Source organism: Serinus canaria, chromosome 5, assembly GCF_022539315.1.
Source record: "Serinus canaria isolate serCan28SL12 chromosome 5, serCan2020, whole genome shotgun sequence".
NCBI classification, from domain to species: domain Eukaryota; kingdom Metazoa; phylum Chordata; class Aves; order Passeriformes; family Fringillidae; genus Serinus; species Serinus canaria.
In genome coordinates this window covers 45648050-45668805 of record NC_066319.1, presented here as the reverse complement: position 1 = coordinate 45668805, position 20756 = coordinate 45648050, and the positions used below count along the sequence as shown (strand labels likewise).

The following is a 20756-nucleotide window of genomic DNA, read 5'->3' as shown; positions in this document are numbered from 1 at the left end:
CCTCTAGTCCTGTCACTGGACACCACTGGAAAGAGCCTGGTTCCCTTTTCCTTATATCCTCCCTGCAGATTTTTCTAACATTGATAAGGTTCCCCTCCTGAGCATTGTCTTTTCCAGGCTGAAGAGTCACAGCTCTCTCAGCCTTTCCTCATAGAAGAGTTACTCTGGTGTCTCATAGATCCTGCTGGGTGTTTGTTGGACTCTCTCCAGTAGCTCCATGTGTCTTGTACTAGAGAATCCAGAACTAGACCCAGTACTGCAGGTGTGGCCTCACCAGTGCTGAACAGAGGGAAAGGATCACTGTCCTCAACCTGCTGGCAGCCCTCCTGCTGATGCTGCCTGGGCTGTCAATAGCCTTTTTTCCAGCTGGGGCACCTTGCTGGCTCCTGCTCACCTTGCATGTCCACCAGGACCCCCAAGTGTGTTCCTGTCAAGCTGCCTTTGAGCTGGGGGGTGCCCAGCATGTATGGTGCCTGGGTTTGTTCCCTCCCAGGTGCAGGACTTTGCTGAGGTTCCTATCAGCTCATTGCTCCAGCCTGTTGAGGTCCTTCTGGATGGCAGCACAGCCCTTTGGCATATCAGTTCAGCAAACACGCTTGGGGTCAGGCCCAGTATCAATCTCTGGGACACACTGCTAGTTCCTGGCCTCCAACTAGACTTTGTGTCACTCCTCACCACCTCCTGGGCTCAGCTGTGTGGGAGATTCTTAAACAGTGGGAAAATGGCTGAGCATATCCTTCCTTGCTCTGAGGTTGTGTTGAGTTACACTGCTCAAGTGTGTTACAGGCTAAGTGTGGCCAGATGACACATTGCAGTTTGACTGTCACCTCAGAGTGTCTGAGACCATTGCACTTCTGAAATACTGAGCACTTCAGTTCCTATGGACTTTCTGTTTTATAATTATTAAGAAAATGATTGTTCAGATCCACAAGATATCTGTAATAATCATGAGACATCCTTGGGCTTTGGCATTGTCAACCACTGTTTCACAAGAAGTGCTAGTTCACAGCTTGTTCAAAACTTGCAAAGAACTGAGTCAAACAGTGATTAGAGGTGGAGTTAAAAAGAAGTTCTTGAAGTTGACTGAATATTTATGAAAAAGTAAAAGCCAAAGACTTCTTGATCAAAAGAAAGCAAAATATCTCTTTGTGTGTGTGTGTGTGTGTGGTTGTTTCAAACTAAGATCTGGATTATTCAGTTGATAATTCCTGAGATGTCTGTACATTTTACATTCCATGTATCTCTTAAAAAAATTTTCAGTATTTATTTATTCTGATTTTAAAGATGTACTGAGTTTGTTCAGAGCTTAAAATGTTACCCTGTTAAAGTGGAGAAAAAATTTATTATCCCTTATGGTGTGTAATTTTTTGCATCTGAAAGAGGGGCAAATAAGCTACCTGTTAAAATTTAGTGGTTTTAAGTAAATGTGCTAAGTGGGCCATGCCCTGTGAAGTTAAAAATAAAGAGGGGGATAAGGAGAGAGAAGTATCTTTGACTTCTGATTGCAGACTTCCAGATATACTAGCATTTGTACCAACGTGCAATGGGAATATTAAACACCAAAGAAACTAGAAATAGATAGGATAGCAAGATAATGTGTTTTCAGAGCCTTTATCACAAAATGGGAGAAGCACTGAGTGGTTCAGGGAGGTACTAACTACTCTGAGACCTGAATTTTGTTCTTTGCTCTTGAACATGGTTTCTCTGTGAACATGGTCAATTCATTTAATCCATTTCTAGCTCAGCTTTCTTCCTTCCCAATAGGAACACTTTACTTAAGGAATTGGGTTTGCAACATGACTTTCACAAAACAGGTTTGAAAGTACAAACTCCTACTGCAAACATGGCCTGATTCCAAAGCCCAGAAGCAGGATCAGTTTTCACTTCTCAGTAGTAACTGCTGAAGGTGATAGTGGGTTATCCTGGGCATGTTACCATTCACAAGTGAGATGAGTGTCATAACGATGTGAAGAGAAAAGTAGATTGCCTTATCTTACTAAAGCTGGAGTAGAGGACTTGAAGATCATTTTAATATGTTTTACTAGCACACAAAAAATAGAGATATTTTCTTAGATGTATGTTCTTTATATTGAAAATATACCTTCTTTTTTTTTTCTGAGAACTCTTCAATAATTTTAAATACATTACTTAGATTATGGAATTAGAATAAAGTAATTAAAATTGGTCCATATAGAAACATCAATCTTGCCACTAATATATAAAATTGGTAATGCTTTCTATCTATAAATTTGTATCAGATCTCTTTGTATCCCTTGTGGCAACTAGGACTGTGAGGTTGAGCAGGATGGTAGTAACTGGAGTGAAAAAATTGCTTGAATTGTAATAGCTGCCTTGGTTTCTTTCTTGGTGGTGTGTTTCAGGCTAACCGGGATGCTGTACTGAGCAGAATACCAGAACACAAGAATGATCGCATCATCAGTTTGCAAAGTGCATCTGTAGTCTATGATTTACTTACCATAGCCTTGGGAAGAAGAGGCCAGTATGAAATGCTTTCAGAGGTTTGTTGATACTAGTGAATATTCATCTGTGTCATTTTTGCTGTTTTCTGTTAATCATGTTAATTGTGGTAGTAAGAAAGGGCTGAAACAAATATAGGATGCTGTTATTCTGACTGCTTTATAAATACAGGAGGTAGCTTCCAAAATGTTTACTGTCTAAATTTATATAAGTGACTTGAGGTAGCCAAGCAAGAAAAGTTGTGTGGAAAGTGTGGTAAATGTTTAATGCCACAGAAATGCATGTATCTGCTTAAAATGGTACACATTTAATGGAGAGAGCAAGAAGGAATGGCAAAAAATAAAAGTGGTTCTGGATATAGAAATGATAAATATAATTTCCTAGAAAAAATATTATTAATGAATGAAAAAGGATTTTAGAGGAAAACTTTCTTTTACACTTCTTAATATTTGAGGTAATCCATAGTCCTTACAGTTTATAATAATTTGGAAGTTAATAAAAAGGAAATAAAGTTAATAACAAGAATTTCAGGTCTTTGGGAAATGTGTTACTTATATCAATGTTTGTTTCATTATGTAACATGCTTGTGTTTGTTGCTTGTGGCAACTTCTTCAGGAAGCTGCCAAGTGTTGGTAACAGTTTAATGCTTGTGGAGCAGCTACAGCTCGTAGGGCAGAGCAGATCTTTCTACTGCTGAAACAGTGCTCACCTAGCAGCAGGGTACTGTTGCCGACCACAATTAATTATTAGTCTCCAGAAACAATATGAAGGCATTCCCAGGAATTGATTTGTTGAGAAATGGTTTCTCTCTACCATATAAGAGGACTTCTATTAAGAAAAAAGATGAAAAAAAAGTGCTCTGGTTTTTCTCGGGTATATGTTGATGGTCACCCATTTATCTGCATCTCACATGACGTTAAGCCCTCAGTTTGGGTGTTCTTTTTCTTGAAAATACTTCATAGGTGCCAGTTGGGATGCAAGTCAGTTTAACTCAGTACAATGGAAGGTGTATCACAGAACAAAGGAATACAAAGCTCACACAGGACCAGCCCTACAACATAATCTAATCAGGAATATTTCCATTTACTTTTCTCTGCAGACACAATCACCATCATGTAGTTTTAGGTGGTTACACTAAAGGTGCAAGAGGTGGCCGTCCATGTATTTCAGTCTAGAACTTCCAAAACAGGAGATGTCAACAAGTATTTTTAAAAGAACCCAAACGAAAAAGAGACAAAAAAACCTTGAAAATTTTGATTTTTTTTTTTCTCTAAGTGACTGGCAACAATTTATATAGACTAACAACTAGGTAGGGATCGAGCAGTCCTGGGTTCCAAATCTGATTCTTACATTTTGTCTGGTGTCATGATGGTTTTGTTGCAGGGCTTTTTGTTATGAGTTTTTTGTATTTTTTAGAATGTTAAAGAACCATTATATTTATGGGAAAATTGCAGGTTTAGTGAGTAGAAGATATCTGCCCTCAAATCCTGCTGCTGATAGTCTGTAACTTTTATAATTTGAAGTATTGTAATAAATACACATTCAGAAAAGTTAAAACATTCTGTTCAGTTATATAATAAGCATTTAATTTTTTAGGGCTTCATTCTCTTTGAGCTGATTTTGATTGCTCTGGTGGAGCTGTTGTAGATTAAATCAAAAATTGGGATATTATTCTAACTGTGGAAATAGTATTCACCCACCAGTTCCAGTATCTTATTGCTGCCTTCTGGTTTAGCTATAGATCATTACTGACAGAAGTCATTGGTTGTTATATAAGAATATGAAATGATCAAAAATCTGTCTCATCCTTGTTAAACTGTTCTAATGCAAAGTCACGTTCTTAACTGAAAAAGACTCATATTTTTATCAAGTTTTTATATAATGGGCTCTCCGTTTCTTAGGGTAGCTTCAACCAGATGAAGGAACTTTATACTGTCAATTATTTCCTAAACAGTAGTACTCTGGTTGTAATCAAGTTCATTTTAAGCTCTGTAGGATGCATGTTATTGAGCTTGTAAGTGTCCTCCAAGAAGAGATGTCTTCCAGACCTGTGAAATTATTTTCCATATAGAATCTGGCAGCTATTTTCATGTATGTGATTAAAAAAAAATAATTTTTTATTACATGTATGTTAGATAAGAGTCTATAAAAAATCTTAATACTAGTGTGTCTTGTAAATAGTTGAAGAACATGAGCTTAAATAACAATTCCCACCCACCCCCTCCATATTTAGTGTTTAGAAAGAGCCATGAAGTTTGCATTTGAAGAGTTCCATCTCTGGTATCAGTTTGCATTGTCCTTGATGGCAGCAGGAAAAGTAAGTCTAAATTTTTTCATATAATTCTTGTATTGATGGCGTTTGATAACAATGTTTAGCGCTTCCATAATTTTCATCTGTAGTGTTTTTGAAAATAATTCTTGTCCTTGAATCAAATAAGTATGCTGTACTCCTGAATTTATTCTCAGTGCTGTACAAAGAATGTTGTTATTTGAATAGTTTGTAACTTAGATGATGATAACAACTATCTTGCCAATAATCCTAAAATAAGCTGCTTGATTGCAAGCAGTGAATTATACCAGATCCTATTATCCTGTAAAACTTGGTTAAGTGTACTTTTGATGACTTAATTTATTTTATACTTAGGTACAAATTAATGCTGATTCGTGATGCTCTTCTTTTTTTTTTTCCCCTTTGGAAATTTCTGACTTTATCTTCTTTAATATTGCTGCCTTTGAGACTGTGCATTCTGTGCAACTAATGAATTTTTTAAAAATTTTATATAAACCAGGAACTTAAGCTTTTAGATGCAATTCTCTATTATTTTTGCTTTTTGCTGTCATGTTACAGAAAATACATTCGTCATGTAATGTAAACAACTAATTTTCTAATGTTTAATTTTCAATGGGATATTTTGCTTATTTTCAGAATGGGGGAAAGGAATATATTTTCCTTAGGAAATATTTTAGCAGCACGTAGGTTCTGAAGAGGCTTGGTTTTTCATCCAGCTCTATTTACTTTGAGTTATCTTACAAACTGTGATTGGATGGAACCAAATAAGTTAAAAAAAGAGAGGAGCAATGCCATTTTGTCTTATATCAGACCTATTCCTGTGTGCTGTTTTAACTCCCAAAGAACACCAAAACTCTGCTTGCTTAGAAAATGCTGTCCCACTCCTCTTTCGTTTGTCTGGCTCAAATGCTGTAAGTTTACTGGCCTAGCAAAGTTTTAGATGCATCTCAAAACTGAATTGTGAACCATTGGAATTGCATTCTTCTAGGGATGCTTAATGAAAGTTTGTAGGAGTTAAATAACAATAGCAGTGCCTAAAGTCTTGTCTTTCACTGGCTTGAGGAGCTTTGACCAATTGTCAACAAAATGTGTAGTAATGTCTCTTTCACAAAGGAAAAATAAAGTAAATGGTGGAAATAGGAATCATCTATCTGTGAAACACATGTATGTTTTTAGTAATTTAAATGGAAAATGTTTTAAACAGTCTGCTCGAGCTGTTAAAGTCTTGAAGGAATGTATACGTTTGAAACCAGATGATGCAACGATTCCGCTCCTTGCTGCAAAGCTCTGCATGGGATCTCTGCACTGGGTAAGCTCTGCCCTCTGTCTTCTGAGCAAGACCTCTACTAAAATCGTGATTTAGAGATGTAGCAAGTACTTTTGCACAGTGACTGAACACACTTGGGCATATCTAAAAACACAGCACAGACTGTACATGCACGTGTACATCCCTGTTTGAATGGCTAATTTTAAATACTTGACAGAGGTTATGTTTATCAAGGTAGCATAGTCTGATACTGGTCTAAGACATAGCTTAAAATATATGGAAGTTGAAACATTGGAAGACTGGAAGATCATAAATGCAACTTTGATTTCGGTTATTTTCTGCAAGAGGAAAATTGCTATCTGGAAGATAATGAGGCAATCTCATTGATTGTAATCTCTTACAATCAAGAGACTCTTCTGGTGATACCATGTTTACAGGTAGCTGTGGTTTATGAATTTGTAATAGGGACAGTTGAATATTTTAGATAAACTTGAAATGGGTTTATCTGTATAAAAACATGAAAGTGATCAAAGATCATCATGTTGTTTTCAAGATATTTGTGTTATTTTTACAAGAATGAGTATATTTGAAAAAGAAAGAAAAGAGAAGGGAAAAGTCACATACAGAAATTGAGAAAATGGTGTCGTAGCACAAGCAGGACTTGTTGAGGCTGACAAAATACAGCCTTAATGAAGGTATATCCTAGTTCTGTAAATTGTTCCCTATGGATTGAGTCCCTATGGACTAGCTTACTGTACTTAGCATTTACAGTTACTGGATTGGATTCAAATGGTTTTTTTTTTTTTTCTAGATTATTAAATAATGTGCTAGCATGGCAGCTAAACTTGGATTTTTTTTATGTGTTTCTCTGTTTATGAGTTTGCATCCATTCACCAGTACAGTACTTGAAGCAGAGTTCTGCATGGTATGCTGTTTTTTTACAGGGTCAGGAGCCATAGTTCTTGTGATTGATTTTCCTAAATAAATGGTTAATGGGTCAAGAACTCCATTTATAAAGTGAAAAAATGGTAGATGGACTATATGGACTAGAAATACCTTTTAAATAAAGAAAAAAAGAAGAAAGAAGGCAAAAGCACAGTAAGTGTGCTTTGTGCCAGATTTCTCTCAATCATAGGAATAGGTGTTTCAGTTTAAAATCTGTGGTTGTTACTCAGTATTTAGCAATAAAACTAAGTCTGATGAAAAATGAAGTATTCCTTCAAAGCAATCATGGCTGAGATTTTAACAGGTTCAGCGTTCATAATATACATTCTGAGCATTCTGAGAATTCTTATTATAATGTAAGATTTAGCTAGTTTTAGACTCACGTGGATGTTTTGTAATATTTTCAGTTGGAAGAAGCTGAAAGGTTTGCCAAAGCAGTTGTCGATCTTGGGGACAAAACATCAGAGTTCAAAGCAAAAGGCTACTTGGCATTGGGATTGACTTACAGTCTGCAGGCTACTGATGGTAAGATAGGAATAAACATTCACACTTGGAAATTCCCATGCTGCCTAAAAAAGGATACCAGGCAGAATGATAGACCTTCAATCTTCTGTGTGCAACCATTTTTCAGTCAATGTATTAAAGCTTCTTCAATTACTGTGTGGAATGCAATCTCATCATTGTTCGTATCACTGATTAAATGTATCCTTTTCAGCATCTTTGCGAGGGATGCAAGAGGTCTTGCAGAGAAAGGCTCTTCTTGCATTTCAGAGGTAAGTGGGTGTTGATCTTTCCATTTTGTTCTGCTATATGTAGTGCAAAGCCTTTATTATGTTCTAAAAAGAGACACTTTTAAAAGATGGTGTAATGACAACTTCACCTCTGGGAGTTTCCCATCATGAGAACAGAATGTATTTCTTTAGCATTTATTTCCATCATTTTCTGCCAGCATTACCTAAATTTATTTCTAGGGATTTCCTTTTATTTAAAGACGTTTTGTGTTGCTCTCTAGTATAAAATATTTCCTCAAATATCCTCATCTAGTAGGAAAAATCACACAATGTAAGGTTTTGAGCTGTGGTTCAATGAGATAATGTTTCTAAGAGCTGTCCACTGGTCAGGTTGTATAGGAGGCCTTTGCAATTATCTTTGTGGAAGCAGATCGATAATTGAGGCCAAGCTGCTGGGGCTGAGGGGTGAAGTGCAGGTTTTGAGGTAGTAAACTAGGGGAAAATGATAGTTCTATCTGGAAATGTAACAGTGTAGGCAATGGCAGTGCAAATGTCATGTCCCAAGTGCATTACCTGGAAGCAATGCCATTGGGGATGACATAGTTCATTCTCATGGACTCTGCAAACAAAATGACAAACAGGTGAATGAGGACATTTCTACCCTAATTATAGAAGAAACAAATCATGATGCAAAGCTAGCAAAAGTGCTGCAGCATCCAAGTATGTCTTTTATGTTTATAAACCCTTGAAAACTCTTCTTTGGTGAGATAAGCCGAAATGCAGGGAAATGGGTTTGTGCATTAACATGAAAATCAAGTCCTGGCTTTTTGGTGGTGATTTTGTATCTGAGGGGATAGGATTGAAAAAGTGTTTTGCAGGTAACGTTAGAGTGAGGCTGGTATGGGTTGGTCCTTCTTTTTTCTGCCTCGTCTTACCAATTCCTCTGTATGTAAATATGTTTTAACATATCTTGGCTCTTCTGTTCCTTAGTGGTTTTAATTAGGTTTTTTTACTACTACAGCATTTTTTCCATGTTGAAACTGAACTTTCTACCTCTTGGTTTATACCTCAGTGCCTTGCTTATCCCTCTTACCACTACTGACTTAATCATCACTGTTTCAAAAATAGTATGCTGACCATTTTTCACCAATTCTGTGCATTCACTACTTTTTGAGACCCTAACAGTGAATTGAATTCTTTTGTGGGTTCTTTGAAGCAGCAAGGGGTGAAATGGACCATAGTGTGAAGCTAACCCATTCCAGTTCAGTGTCTGCTGACCCTATTCTCCAGTTCAGAATAGTGATTCTCAAAATTCTTAGTCAACTTTTTGGATGGCTTAAAGCCATCTTCAGCCTGGCCTTGAACACTGCCAGGGATTGGGCATCCACCACTTCTCTGGATGTGTTCTGGTGCCTCACCATCCTCATAGTGAAGAATTTCTTCCTAATAGCTAATCTAAACTACTCTCTTCCAGTTTGAAGACATTAGCCCTCTTCCTATCCATACATACCTTTGTAGAAACTTCCTCTCCAGCTCTCCTGTAGGACCCCTTGAGGTACTGGAAGGTGCTGTACATCTTCCTGAGCTTTCTGTTCTCCAGGCTGAATGATCCCAACTCTCTCAGCTTGTCTCTAAAAGGAGGGAGGTGCTTTAGCCCTCTGGTCATTTTGGTGGCCCCCCTCTAGACTTACTCTGACAAGTCCACATGCTCCCTATGCTGGGGACCCCACAGGTGGACACAGCTCTCCAGGTGGGGTCTCATGGGTGTCGAGTAGAAGGGGAGAATCACCTCCCTTGCCCTGTGGTCAGATTTCTTTTGATGCAGCTCAACACATGGTTGGCTTGCTGGCCAGTAAGAGCACATTGCCAGGTCATGCCAATATTCAGCTTTTTATCACTGTGGAATTACTCTTTCTCAATCTGTTCAAATGTTGTTGCTTTGTTGCGTGTTATGTTGTCTTTCACCCAGCACACCACTCATGCCTACTTTATCTTACCATATCTGAAAAATAAAAGTTTTCCAGGAGATGGAAGTTAAATTCTCTGTCTTCTACCAATTTAAAAAGCAAACGGCCTGCACTGGATTTGGTATTTTGATGTGCCTTTTTTTTTTTCCTTCCAATAAATTTTTTTGTGGATTTTTAAAATCACCTACCTAGGGGGCCAATTCCTGAAGAAATAGGGCTCCTGAAGAAATACAGTTACATTTTGGACCCTTGCCTGAGTCAGATTTCAAGGCTTACCAGTTTGTGTTGGTGGCCATTCAAGAAGGTGCCTCTTGCTCTCTTCATGCAGTACCGAGGGGGTGTTTGTTTCACTAACTTTTTTGTTGTTGTTGTTGTTAAACTTTGGTAGACTTTCAGTGCTTTTCCTGTGGCTGGTGGGAATTGGAATTTCACAGAACTCACCAAATGGTAGATAGATAGTAATAGTAATAATTCTTTTACTATCTGAAGCTTGGGTTACTGAAGAAGTACTCTCTAAGAAAAAATCTCTTGTTCTTGTTTAGTATTGCTTAATTTGTGAATTTAAATTAAAAAAAGGACTGGTCCTGGACCCTGTTAGGCTTTACCTGTGCATCTAGTCTCCAATTTACAGGTGAAGTTAACAAAATATGGAGCTGTCCCTTAATAACTTGAAACTTTTTTGACACATCCTGGGTGTAGTTGCTAAGCTAATGGACCTGTACATGTGTTTGGACTTGAGAAGGCAGAAATGCACAGGTCAGAAGCAGAAGGTTCTTTGTGGCCTTAGTGGTTTAAAGGTCAGTTTTGATGCTTCCTCCCAACGGAAGTGACTCACTAGATGTTCCAAAGATGATTCTTGCACATTAGAGTTATAAATGAGACTCTGTCAAAAGAATGCAACAAATGTAAATAAAAAAATAGTCCCAGGCTTCCTGCCCAGTACTTACTACTACATCATTTGGGATACAGCCATAATTTTTTTTTGTCCTGCTCAAGCATCCCCCTGCTAAAAAGCTCTCACCTTTCAGCAGAAAGATTGTATTACAGGGGGAAATAGTAGACTGTATTACAAGAACAATTCCCATGGGATAGTAAAATGACTAAGACTCAGAGTGTGTATTTGACAAAATATTAAAAAGAAGATAACAAACAAAATTTTTTAAAAGGTGTAAAAAAGTTGATATTATTCATCTCTTTCAAGGCATGATGTTCATGCCTTCCCAAGGGGAATTCATGTTTGAATTATTTTTCCCCTTTTTCTTCTGTAAGAAAACTTTGTTAAATGAATTTTTCTTATAAATATTCTAAGTAACGACACCTAGTGTTTGCTTAAGAGTATAATTTATTTGAAGAATCATTTTGTATTAAAGATTTATTTTAAGATTTAAGCAGAAATGACATAATTATTTTCTATTGAAAATGACTTTTTATGTCCAAAGGTGCTTCCTTTAAATCAAGGATGATTGAAAAGCATAAGAAAAGTTGGTGAAATGAACATCACCTATATCAAAATATGAGTATACATGCAGTGAAGAGATCTGAATATAAATAAATGAATGTATATGCATTTATGGGTATGTCTAATCTGTCTGAACAGGGGGAAAATTAATTTTTGTTTTGTTTCTTTGTTTTGAAGGGCTCACAGTTTGTCTCCAACAGATCATTTGGCAGCATTTTACTTGGCACTGCAGCTTGCCATTTCCAGACAGGTTAGTTGTTTTAAAAGTGCAGCATCATGCTGTCATACAAAGATTAGAATTTGTATCTGTTGATGAATAGAGATGAAGATTTCCTCAGTAAAAACCTGGTTTTCCTTGTGCACATATTCACATATATGGAAAAAACCTTGAAATACTCTCTCCAAACCCCTTCAGTCTTATGCAGTTCTCCAGAATTCTGCCATTATTTCCAGCTCTAGGATCAGAAATACGACAGAAGTAATACCACTTACTTCAGCATTTATGTTGCCAGACAGAGAAAAAAAGTCAGTTTTTAAGGTGTTTTTACGTATTCTGTGTAATCTCTGTTCAGATCCTAGAGAGGGAAGCTCTTGAATCCAGTATTTAATGATCTTTGCAGTGCTTAACTCTTGAGTACCTGCTAATATCTGTGCCCATCCTGAATACCTGTGTGAGGCTTGGTTCTTGTGGACAAAATTATAAAGAAGTGTTTAAGAAAACTGGAAAATGTTTTATCACTGTAAAAGAGATCAGAGCTTAGTCCAGCTTGTACAGCTGTTACATGTAAGGCATTCTACCATTCATCAGATGGATTTGGATAATGTGGAACTGCCTTCTGTATATCATGGTAAGTGTCTTCTATGTCGTGTTTATTGCACAAAGTAGCCCTGAGCACAGTTGTTTACATTCTCTAGTGACTACTTTTCATTGCTAATGAGTAGCACAGAACTTGGACTATGTCACTTTAGAGTGGAATTGATTGTCACTTTACTAGCACAAAATTTTTTGAGGAGCAGGCTATGACTCTGTACATTCTGAATTCCAAAATACTTGTGTTGCTTAATTAAATTTCTGAGTTTTAACACTTACTGTTCTTACTCTGACCAAAAACACAGGCAGCTGAGGAGACCATGAAATTCTACATAAAGAAAAGTTACTGTTGCTGTACATTTCAGTTAAGCATTGCAATTAAAATATTTTCAGAATCATATAGAAATACAGCTAGGACTGGAAAGAGAATATTTTAAAGGGCTGAAGGTAATTGTTTTATAAAAACATTCATCTTACTTTCCAGAGTTAACATATTATTTAATTTTCAGTGTACACTGTAGAGCATCAGGTCCATTTTAAACTTCTGAGTAGTGTCTTGCAGGAGTGAATAGAATCCTACATGTTACCTAAATGAGCATTTTGAAATTTTTATGGATGTCAATCAAGTAAAAGGCAATACTTCTAATAGTGGTGCTTTCTTTTTCTGCCTTTTTTTTATTTTATTTTTTTTAATCAGATACCAGAAGCTTTGGGTTATGTTCGTCAGGCTCTGCAGCTACAAGGAGATGATGCCAACTCTCTTCATCTTCTTGCACTCTTGCTATCAGCCCAGAAACACTATCATGATGCTTTGAATATCATTGATATGGCCTTGAGTGAATATCCAGAAAATTTTATGTGAGTGAATGTCTTGTTTCCTTTCTGTGCTTTCTCTCATATTTATTTTTCCTGGATTCTCATCTCATTCATTTCAATAGGGGATGGATTTGAAGATGGGTCAATTTTTTTTTCCAGCAGTCTTCTTTCCTGCCCATTTATTGCAAGTCTGCTTATTAAAGGCTTGTTAAACAGTGGTAAAGGATTTGTTTTGGAAGGGAGGTTAGAACTGGATAGTTGATCTTATTTTGCTTTTTTCTACGCCATCTGTGTAAATAAATTCTCCCTGTTGCATGCTTTGTACTATATTTGTGTCTTTTATTTTTATGCAATATTGCAAGAAGTATAAACAGGACTTTACTATAAGCTAGGCTAGATTTATCTCATTTTACAGATAACTCTATGGATATTGTATGGAATCTGTTTTGTAAAATACATCATAAAACAGAGGATCTCCTCATTTGCTTAGATAATAACAGTCATCTGAAGTTGGCTGATGGACAACTACATAAGTGAACAGGGAAGAAGCATGTTTGCTAAATGTTCTCTTGTTTAAGCAAGAAATAATTCCTTCTGTTTATTTTTCAGGTTAAGTACCTCTTAACATACATTTGGATTTTTTACTTTTGTAAGGGTTTTTTTTTGGTTGGGTTTTTTTTTTTCAGTTGGTTGGGTTTTTAAAATTTAATTTCTTATGAAAACTAAATAAAATTCTTTATAGGAAAATATCTCAGGGACAGCTTCCATTAACTCATTAACTTCCAGTCTTCCACTTTGGTGCTTTACCAGCTGTCACTAAGGTTGTAATCCATAATATTACACATATCCTGCATGCTTATATTTTTTTAAAATTACCTCGTTGTTAACTTCTAAATGACCAGCCTATATCATAAATTGTTATTATATCAGTCTACCAGCAAAACATGATTTCTTTAAGTATTATTCACTTGAAAATGGAAACTCTGGGGATTTCCCTTCATGTTCCTTGACATTTCATGTTCCATTTGACTGTCTATAAGGTACTGTTGCCTTTTCCCTCACAAGTCTGACCAGGACCTCTGTTGATACCACCTCTTGTTAGAACTTCTGTGGCTTGCAGGCAGTTCTGTGCAGTGGCTTTTGTTGCCTTTTGCTGTACCTCACTTCTTCCTAGTTTATCTACACACCTCTGCCTTGTTTTGGTTCTTATCAGGGGCTTCTCTACATGTTTCACAATTTCAGAACTGTGTCGTAGTTTCTCTTCAAATCTGTTTGTGCTTTCCTTAGGACTGAGGGATTTGTCAGTAAGTCAGGGTTTGAGAGGCAATTGAAGTATCAGCTTCCTAATTTTGTACCCTATTATTGTTAAAGACAAATATGTTCAAAGCACTTTGACTGTCATCTTCTGTCTGTTCTCATTTCATCTTCTGCCACTTAGTGGCAGTGTAAATAATGTAGCTGTAACTGCTTTGTGTCTCAGAGTAGTAATAGTCCAGAAGTATTTCTGAGACTGTACTTTCAGAATTCCCTATTGTTATAAGAGAACTCCCTATTATATTAATCTCTGTTGTAATGGGAGAACAAGGGTCCATTCAGTAAAATGTTTAAAAATACTCTTGTGAGCATTCAGAAGGTATTTATGGGTTTTTCAAATGTGGTTCATGGCTTTTCCAGACTAGTTTATACTGTAACTCTGTTAAACATGTTATCCAAGTTGTTCATTACAGTAATGATCTTTTTATTAAGGTATGTGTGTATATATATATGTATATGTATGTATATATATATATATATATATAATACAGGCCATAGTAGTGGTTCCAAATTGTTGGTCCTGTTGTATAATGGGGACTCTGTGGTGATACAGTGTACAGTGTTACAGTGTACTGGTACAGATCTGGGAATTTCTTGGCACTAGTAATCACCATCAGATGTAGTAGCAAATGCTGCAGAATCCAAGGTGAAACAGTTAAATGTATCTCTAGAAAGTCTTTCAGAGTCTTGTTTTTAGTGCTGTCAGTTTCCCAGAGAAGTCCAAAATATGATTGAGATTTCTTGTCTGCTCTCTCCAATTGATACTGACAGCCAGACAGGCACATCTGGTCAATAATATAAATTTGGATTGATTCTGTCATGTAACTGGGTTATTTTTGCAAGGATTTATCAGCTTTTGAAAACTATATGTAATGCTCTTGAAATGGTTGACACCGTGTACGTGCGTATATATAGAATACAAAACACGACTGCTTACTGTATGGCTGAATCTATGTTCTTATTTTGCAACTTCTATAAACAATATATTCTCTTGGTATTTCCTAGTAAATTTGGAATAGATCCTCTTGTGTTCCTCTACAGCTTGCTGATTTTTAGATACACTGAAACATTTCATTATTCACCTGTGATGCTTTATTGGGTTTTATAAACACTTCAGATGTCTTTATGCTTTATATTTCAGTTATGTCTGCAATCCAGTAAGCTAAATACTACAAGAGTTCTCTTGGTATTCTCTGTGTTTCTGTCAGGATACTTTACCACAGCTTTATGCAAATTGATACTGTGATGGCTTTGCAGAGTAATAAATATCTATACCTGGAAATATTAAAGCATAGTGCTTGTGATTTATGTTATTCCTTATTTCTCTCATTTCTTGTGCATTATTCCTATCTACATACCTCTGTATGCTGTCATTGCATTGCTGCACTGAGTGCTGTTCTTGCTCTCTTCACAGCTGTATGTTCTTTTTGTTCTGCATTGCTTTAAAAAGAATCTACATTTTCACAAGTTGAATACTGCATCTTTGTAAAATGCCAGAGGTTGCAAGGAGCTCATAGGATACACCATGAATAATGCAGAGAAGTGGCTCCTTTCCAGCACTCTTCTGTTGTAATCAATTAGTAAATATGTTGTCTGTCAGTTTTTGACATTTGAAAACCTGGTGCATTCCTGGAGTTCAAGTTCAATATTTGAAGCTTACAGCAAGCATACCTTTGGATCTGCAATTAATGTTAACCTTCCTGCACTATAAAGCTAGAGAGTTGGCCAATCAGATCATGATTTTGCCCTGGGCATCTTAGATCAATAAATTTTTAGGTCAGTAAATTCTTCAGAGCCAAAGGATTCTGTCCAATCATTATCTAAAGGAATGAAAGGAATGAGCAAACACCCTGGGCTGTTAGCAGCAAGGTATAGCTTTTTTCCTTGAATTGGTTGTTGGTTGTTCCTCCTATATTCATTATATTGGCAGCATAAATGTGCAGTTTGCTCTGAGATCTGAATAGGTATTGGGAAAACTATTGGCAAAAATCCAAGAAACCTGTAAAAGTGAAATATATTTGTAGTAACTTTTTTTCAGAGATACTAAAAAGAAAGGTATATGCTGAATATTTATAGCACTATTTTTTCAAACTCCTTGTAGGCTTAAATTGCTAGGTTGTAGCCACTCCATTTATAAAGAAATCAGCTGTGTGAATATAATCAATCTCCTTTTAAATGCTGGCTAATCTTTGAAGCCTCCTGCAATCCAAGCATGCTTTAATCTAGTGACAAAAAGATCTCTAGACAAAAGATTATTGAACAAGATACTGAAAAGTATGAGTACTGTACTCAGTATCAATACTGAGATGGGTGGGAATAAGGTGCCAGCACTGATAAACCTGAATAGGTAATCCCAATCAGGTGCTACTTTGTTTGAATTAATTGAAAGTTAAGGGTTTTCTCCTTTCATTAGAGAGCTTGTCCCAGTAGTAGAAATATGAAATTCAGTTTTCCAGCTTGACAGGATTTTAACCCACAAATGATGCAGCTCAGAGTCCTAACCATCAAACTATGTGGGAAGCTGAGTGAGAGGATCCCTTTCTCCTCCTGGAACAGAAGCAAGGATGCACTGCCCTGAATGAGAGACTAGGCAGGAAGGAGCCACAATAGATCCTAAATTGCTAAAGTCCTTAGCCCTGGGCAGGACTTCAGGTCTCAGTTGCTTGGATTTTCCCTTGAGTTTTATTTCTATTAATCCAGTGGTTTTCCACTCTGAGTGTGTAATCAGTCCCAGAGGTGTCCATTCCAGTCTGAGGGTGTATTCAGGGTGATGCAAGATAGTGGTGGTTGTGTTGCAGTGGTTCATATTGGGCTTGTGATACAATAAAAATCGTGCATGTGCAATTACCTGAGCAGCCTCATTCACAATAGCCCCTCTTGCTTTTATCTGCTTGTTACAAGGAACTTATATCTTAGTGGTGTATTGAATGATGTGAAATCTTGAAACAACACTTCTGGTTTTAATTCATCATTAATACATATATTTTTATGTAGTTTAAAACATAATTAATCTCAGTCAAGAGAGATGGAGTCAGGTTTCCTAGTGAAGTACTTGGGATATTGTTTTCTTGATCTTAACTGTTTGGGGTTCCCTTAATATTTCAAGTGATGGGGCACTTAAATACAAATATAATGCCTACAATTAGTGAAATTAGGCAAAATAAATAGTAAATTGCTAATTTTATGCTAAAAATTAGAACTGCAATGGATAGCAGCTGACAGGCTTTTAAGGTAGCAGAAGTAGGGAACAGCAGATGGGTTATTTGAGGAGTGCAAGTATGTTATTTTAATGTTAAGTACACTCAAAAAGGAAAGGCATATGGTAACAGGTTTGAAGACAACTGAAGACTTAGTTCACAGTTTAAACATTTACATTTCTTGAAGTGTGATGGAAATTTTCTTTCTTCCAAGAATATTTCACAGAAGCATCAGGCCAATATGTCATTCCTCTGAAAACTATTTAATCTTTTCCTTCCTGACCTTCAAGGGCTCTTTTGAGCTGCATTAAACTTTCCAGAATCACAGGACCTTTTGACATTCCTCTCAATTCAGTGAGTAAAAAACTTGTTTCCTTCTTGGAGATGTCCAGGTAGGCATAAAAAAGAACTGGTTGGTACAGGCAGTGTTGGATTATACATATACACATAATGTTTTGTGGGACAGGAAGATATTAATCAACTGAAGGAAGCAGGCTACCCTGTTCTGCTTTCCCAAGGTCAGTTGTAGTTGCACTGCAGTGTGTGGTGCTGGTAAAACTTGTGCTTTTGTGGGTTTTTTCCCTTGATAAATAGAGCACTGGGAATTATTTGAGGATAGGGTGATAATATAAGATTGGACAAGAAGTAGTGATGTCAATATTTGACAACATGAATTTTCAAATTCATTCAATTTTGATCCTGTTTATATTGAGAGTTAAATGAATTAGTTCTCAGGAATGGTTTTTCTGTAAGTGATAAAACACAGTATCATTTGCTTATGTTTTTTCCTTTTATCCTGGGCTCTTCTATCTCACTCCCCCATCCCTCTTCCCCTTTGGTTGTTGTTATATGCTTTTACTGAATGGTCCATTAAAAAAGACATTGTTGATAGGTAGATATTACTTTATATAACAAATTGGTCATTTGCCTCAGGGTCTTACCCCTGAATTATGTTTGCTAGGCTGTAGATTCTTTGAAACTTGATTGAAAGAGTCCCAGTTTGGATCATGAGCTGGATGCTGCAGGGAATTCAAGGCAGGCAAACAAAAAGTTTTCAAGTATAACTAATTTGTTCTGGCTTTAGTCAGAAACTATCTTCATTATAGTTTAGAGATCTACATTTTCTTAAGGACATTGAGTTCATAATATGGAATACAGTATACAAACACTGCACCAAAAATCACAGGTCTGACTGCTGTGGGAACAAATAAATGGGGAATAATAGGGTGCAAGGAAGGCCTCCAATGGATACCAAATGTACCTATTCATGATTTTCACATCATTGTGTTATTTTGGGGCTGGAGGGCTGGTTTTGTTGCTTCTTATGTTTTTTTGAGAGTCATGCTTCAAACAGCAGTCTGAGCAGCCTACTTTTACTTAATCCATGTTTCTGTGTGTAAATGGCTTTCCCAGTACTGGGATCTGTGCAGCCAGTGTTGGAGAAGGTTTGGTGATTGACTGAGAAACAGTTTAGGAGATTTATTTTTAATTAAGCGAAATGCTTTCCTGGAGATTTTAAAAAAGTAGATTTGTTTGCTGGACCTCCTATTGCCAGTGTTGGGCATTTAGTGATTTCAAGGTACTTACAAATGATGATTTTTCATCTTTTATAATGAACTCTTTAGTCTTTCCTGATAATAGAACTTTCCTTGAATACTCAACATGGAGTAGACTGGCTGTGCAGCAGCTCGCTTTGCAATTGCAGAAGACACCTCTATAAGTGTCTTCCTGTACTTTGATTATCACAGCTGCATCTAAGATCACTGGATGCATAAATACATCTGTTATAAATCTATGTGTCTTTCATAGTCTGTCCAGTTTTGTGTTGTCATTCTCCCTGTAGAGTAAATTTTTACAATTGTGTCATTTTGTGTTTTGCTGATGATGCAGGTATTTGGGAGTGGAGTAATGTGAAGTTAGCTGTAAGCTTTTTACAGCAAATGTTAAAGGGACAGCTGTCAAAACTGGATGCTTGAATTAATAGTTTGAGGCCAGGAGGATCAAATCTTAAACCCCTTGACTGTCTAAATTAGAAGTTCCTACATTTGCTTTACTTTTTATATTACTGTAGATTTAGCTAAAGCATCCCTTCCAGAGAACTTCAGTCTTGATAGGAACACATCAAAACATGGAGAAACCATTGTATCATGGGGTAATTTCAGTGTTGGAGTTGCACTCTTCATTAAGACTGCATTTTTGTTTTTAATTTCAATTGATCTCTTTTTGGTTTCTTTCCAGCCATTGGTTTTTATACCATAATTTGCTAATCCCTCTGCAATCCTGGTGCCTCCATTCTCTTGGTGGTAGCTTTTGTAAGAAGACCACCTCCCTACATCCTTTCTGATAAGAACATCGTGGTACTTGCTGGCAGTAAGGGCATGTTCTCCAGCCTTTCAGTTATGCCTTGCACTGTAGCCAGTTTTCATCACATATGAGCCAGAACTGCACAAACTATTTCAATAATATTTATTACATTGTTATACAGAGAAGCACCTGCATCTCTGGGGGAAGGGTTGTGTTAATTACTCTGAGCATAATTGCTTCACTGGGGACTTTGATTCAACTACCTGTTTGCTGGCATTCTTATTTGCCTCTTGGTTAGTTATTTTTAGGATGTGTTTCCCCATATAGATTGCAAAGGCTGTATTTGTTCCAGTACTTATATATTTCATTTTTAAAAAGAAATTTGGCCTGACAGCTATTAAGCCATGCTGCTGAACAGTTTCTTCATGAAGTTTCCTACTGTGTTTTATAAGGATCTTTACATGAGGGGGTATATTACATGTAAATTAGAGTCCTGTTGGATTCAATTGAAATTTTTAAGTGAAGAATTTTAAGGCAGTCAGCCCTACCTTCTGCTTCTAAAAGAAGCTATCAACTTGCAGACAGTAAACTATTGTCAAAATCTGGATTGTGAATGACATAAATACTGGGAACTTCAGGATTTTCTTCTAATTTTAGCTTTTTTCTTTTAAACTATTAATTTATGAGTAATTACAAGGATTTTAGAAGGGCACTTGCTCACAGCATGTACTGACACAGAGAAAACTGACCATGCCAAGGTTTGGCTTCCCTCCTACTTGCTCATTTCTTATGGTTCCTGTCAATCATCACAAGCTTTCCTATGTATGGAATTGTTGAGTGTAAGGATTGCTAACACTTTATCTAAAAAGGTCAGTAGATTTATATTCTTGCAAATAATCAATTTTGGAATAATATTTGTTCCATCTTAATTTTGTGTATTCTGTGTACTGCTTTCCCACCAATTATTCTGTGGGGTCCTAAAGTTAACCTACTGTAATTTGCACAAGCAGTTGACACTATCATGGTTTGTTACAGAATTGACATCAAACTGTATGGAGTATGCAGGTGAATGTAAGCTCTACATCACCATATTTCTTTTTTCCCTTAAATTCAGATATTCTGAGGCCTACATTGTCTGTTAAAAAAGAGTTGATTTTCAGAGTTCAGTATCTTTAGC

At 36.6% G+C, this 20756-nt stretch overlaps 1 protein-coding gene across 3 annotated transcripts in view; it reads left to right on the top strand.

Moving 5' to 3' along the window:
• The window catches only part of TTC7B (tetratricopeptide repeat domain 7B), a 119180-nt gene that overhangs the window by 48157 nt on the left and 50267 nt on the right, over positions 1-20756 (top strand). For 2 of the 3 annotated variants that reach the window (XM_030240255.2, XM_050975343.1), the window contains 7 exons: positions 2382-2519; positions 4712-4795; positions 5973-6077; positions 7388-7505; positions 7696-7753; positions 11315-11387; positions 12646-12806. In XM_030240255.2, the coding sequence (XP_030096115.1) occupies positions 2382-2519; positions 4712-4795; positions 5973-6077; positions 7388-7505; positions 7696-7753; positions 11315-11387; positions 12646-12806 (737 nt within the window). The remainder of the gene's footprint in view (positions 1-2381; positions 2520-4711; positions 4796-5972; positions 6078-7387; positions 7506-7695; positions 7754-11314; positions 11388-12645; positions 12807-20756) is intronic. The other variant, XM_050975344.1, reaches the window with a different exon arrangement.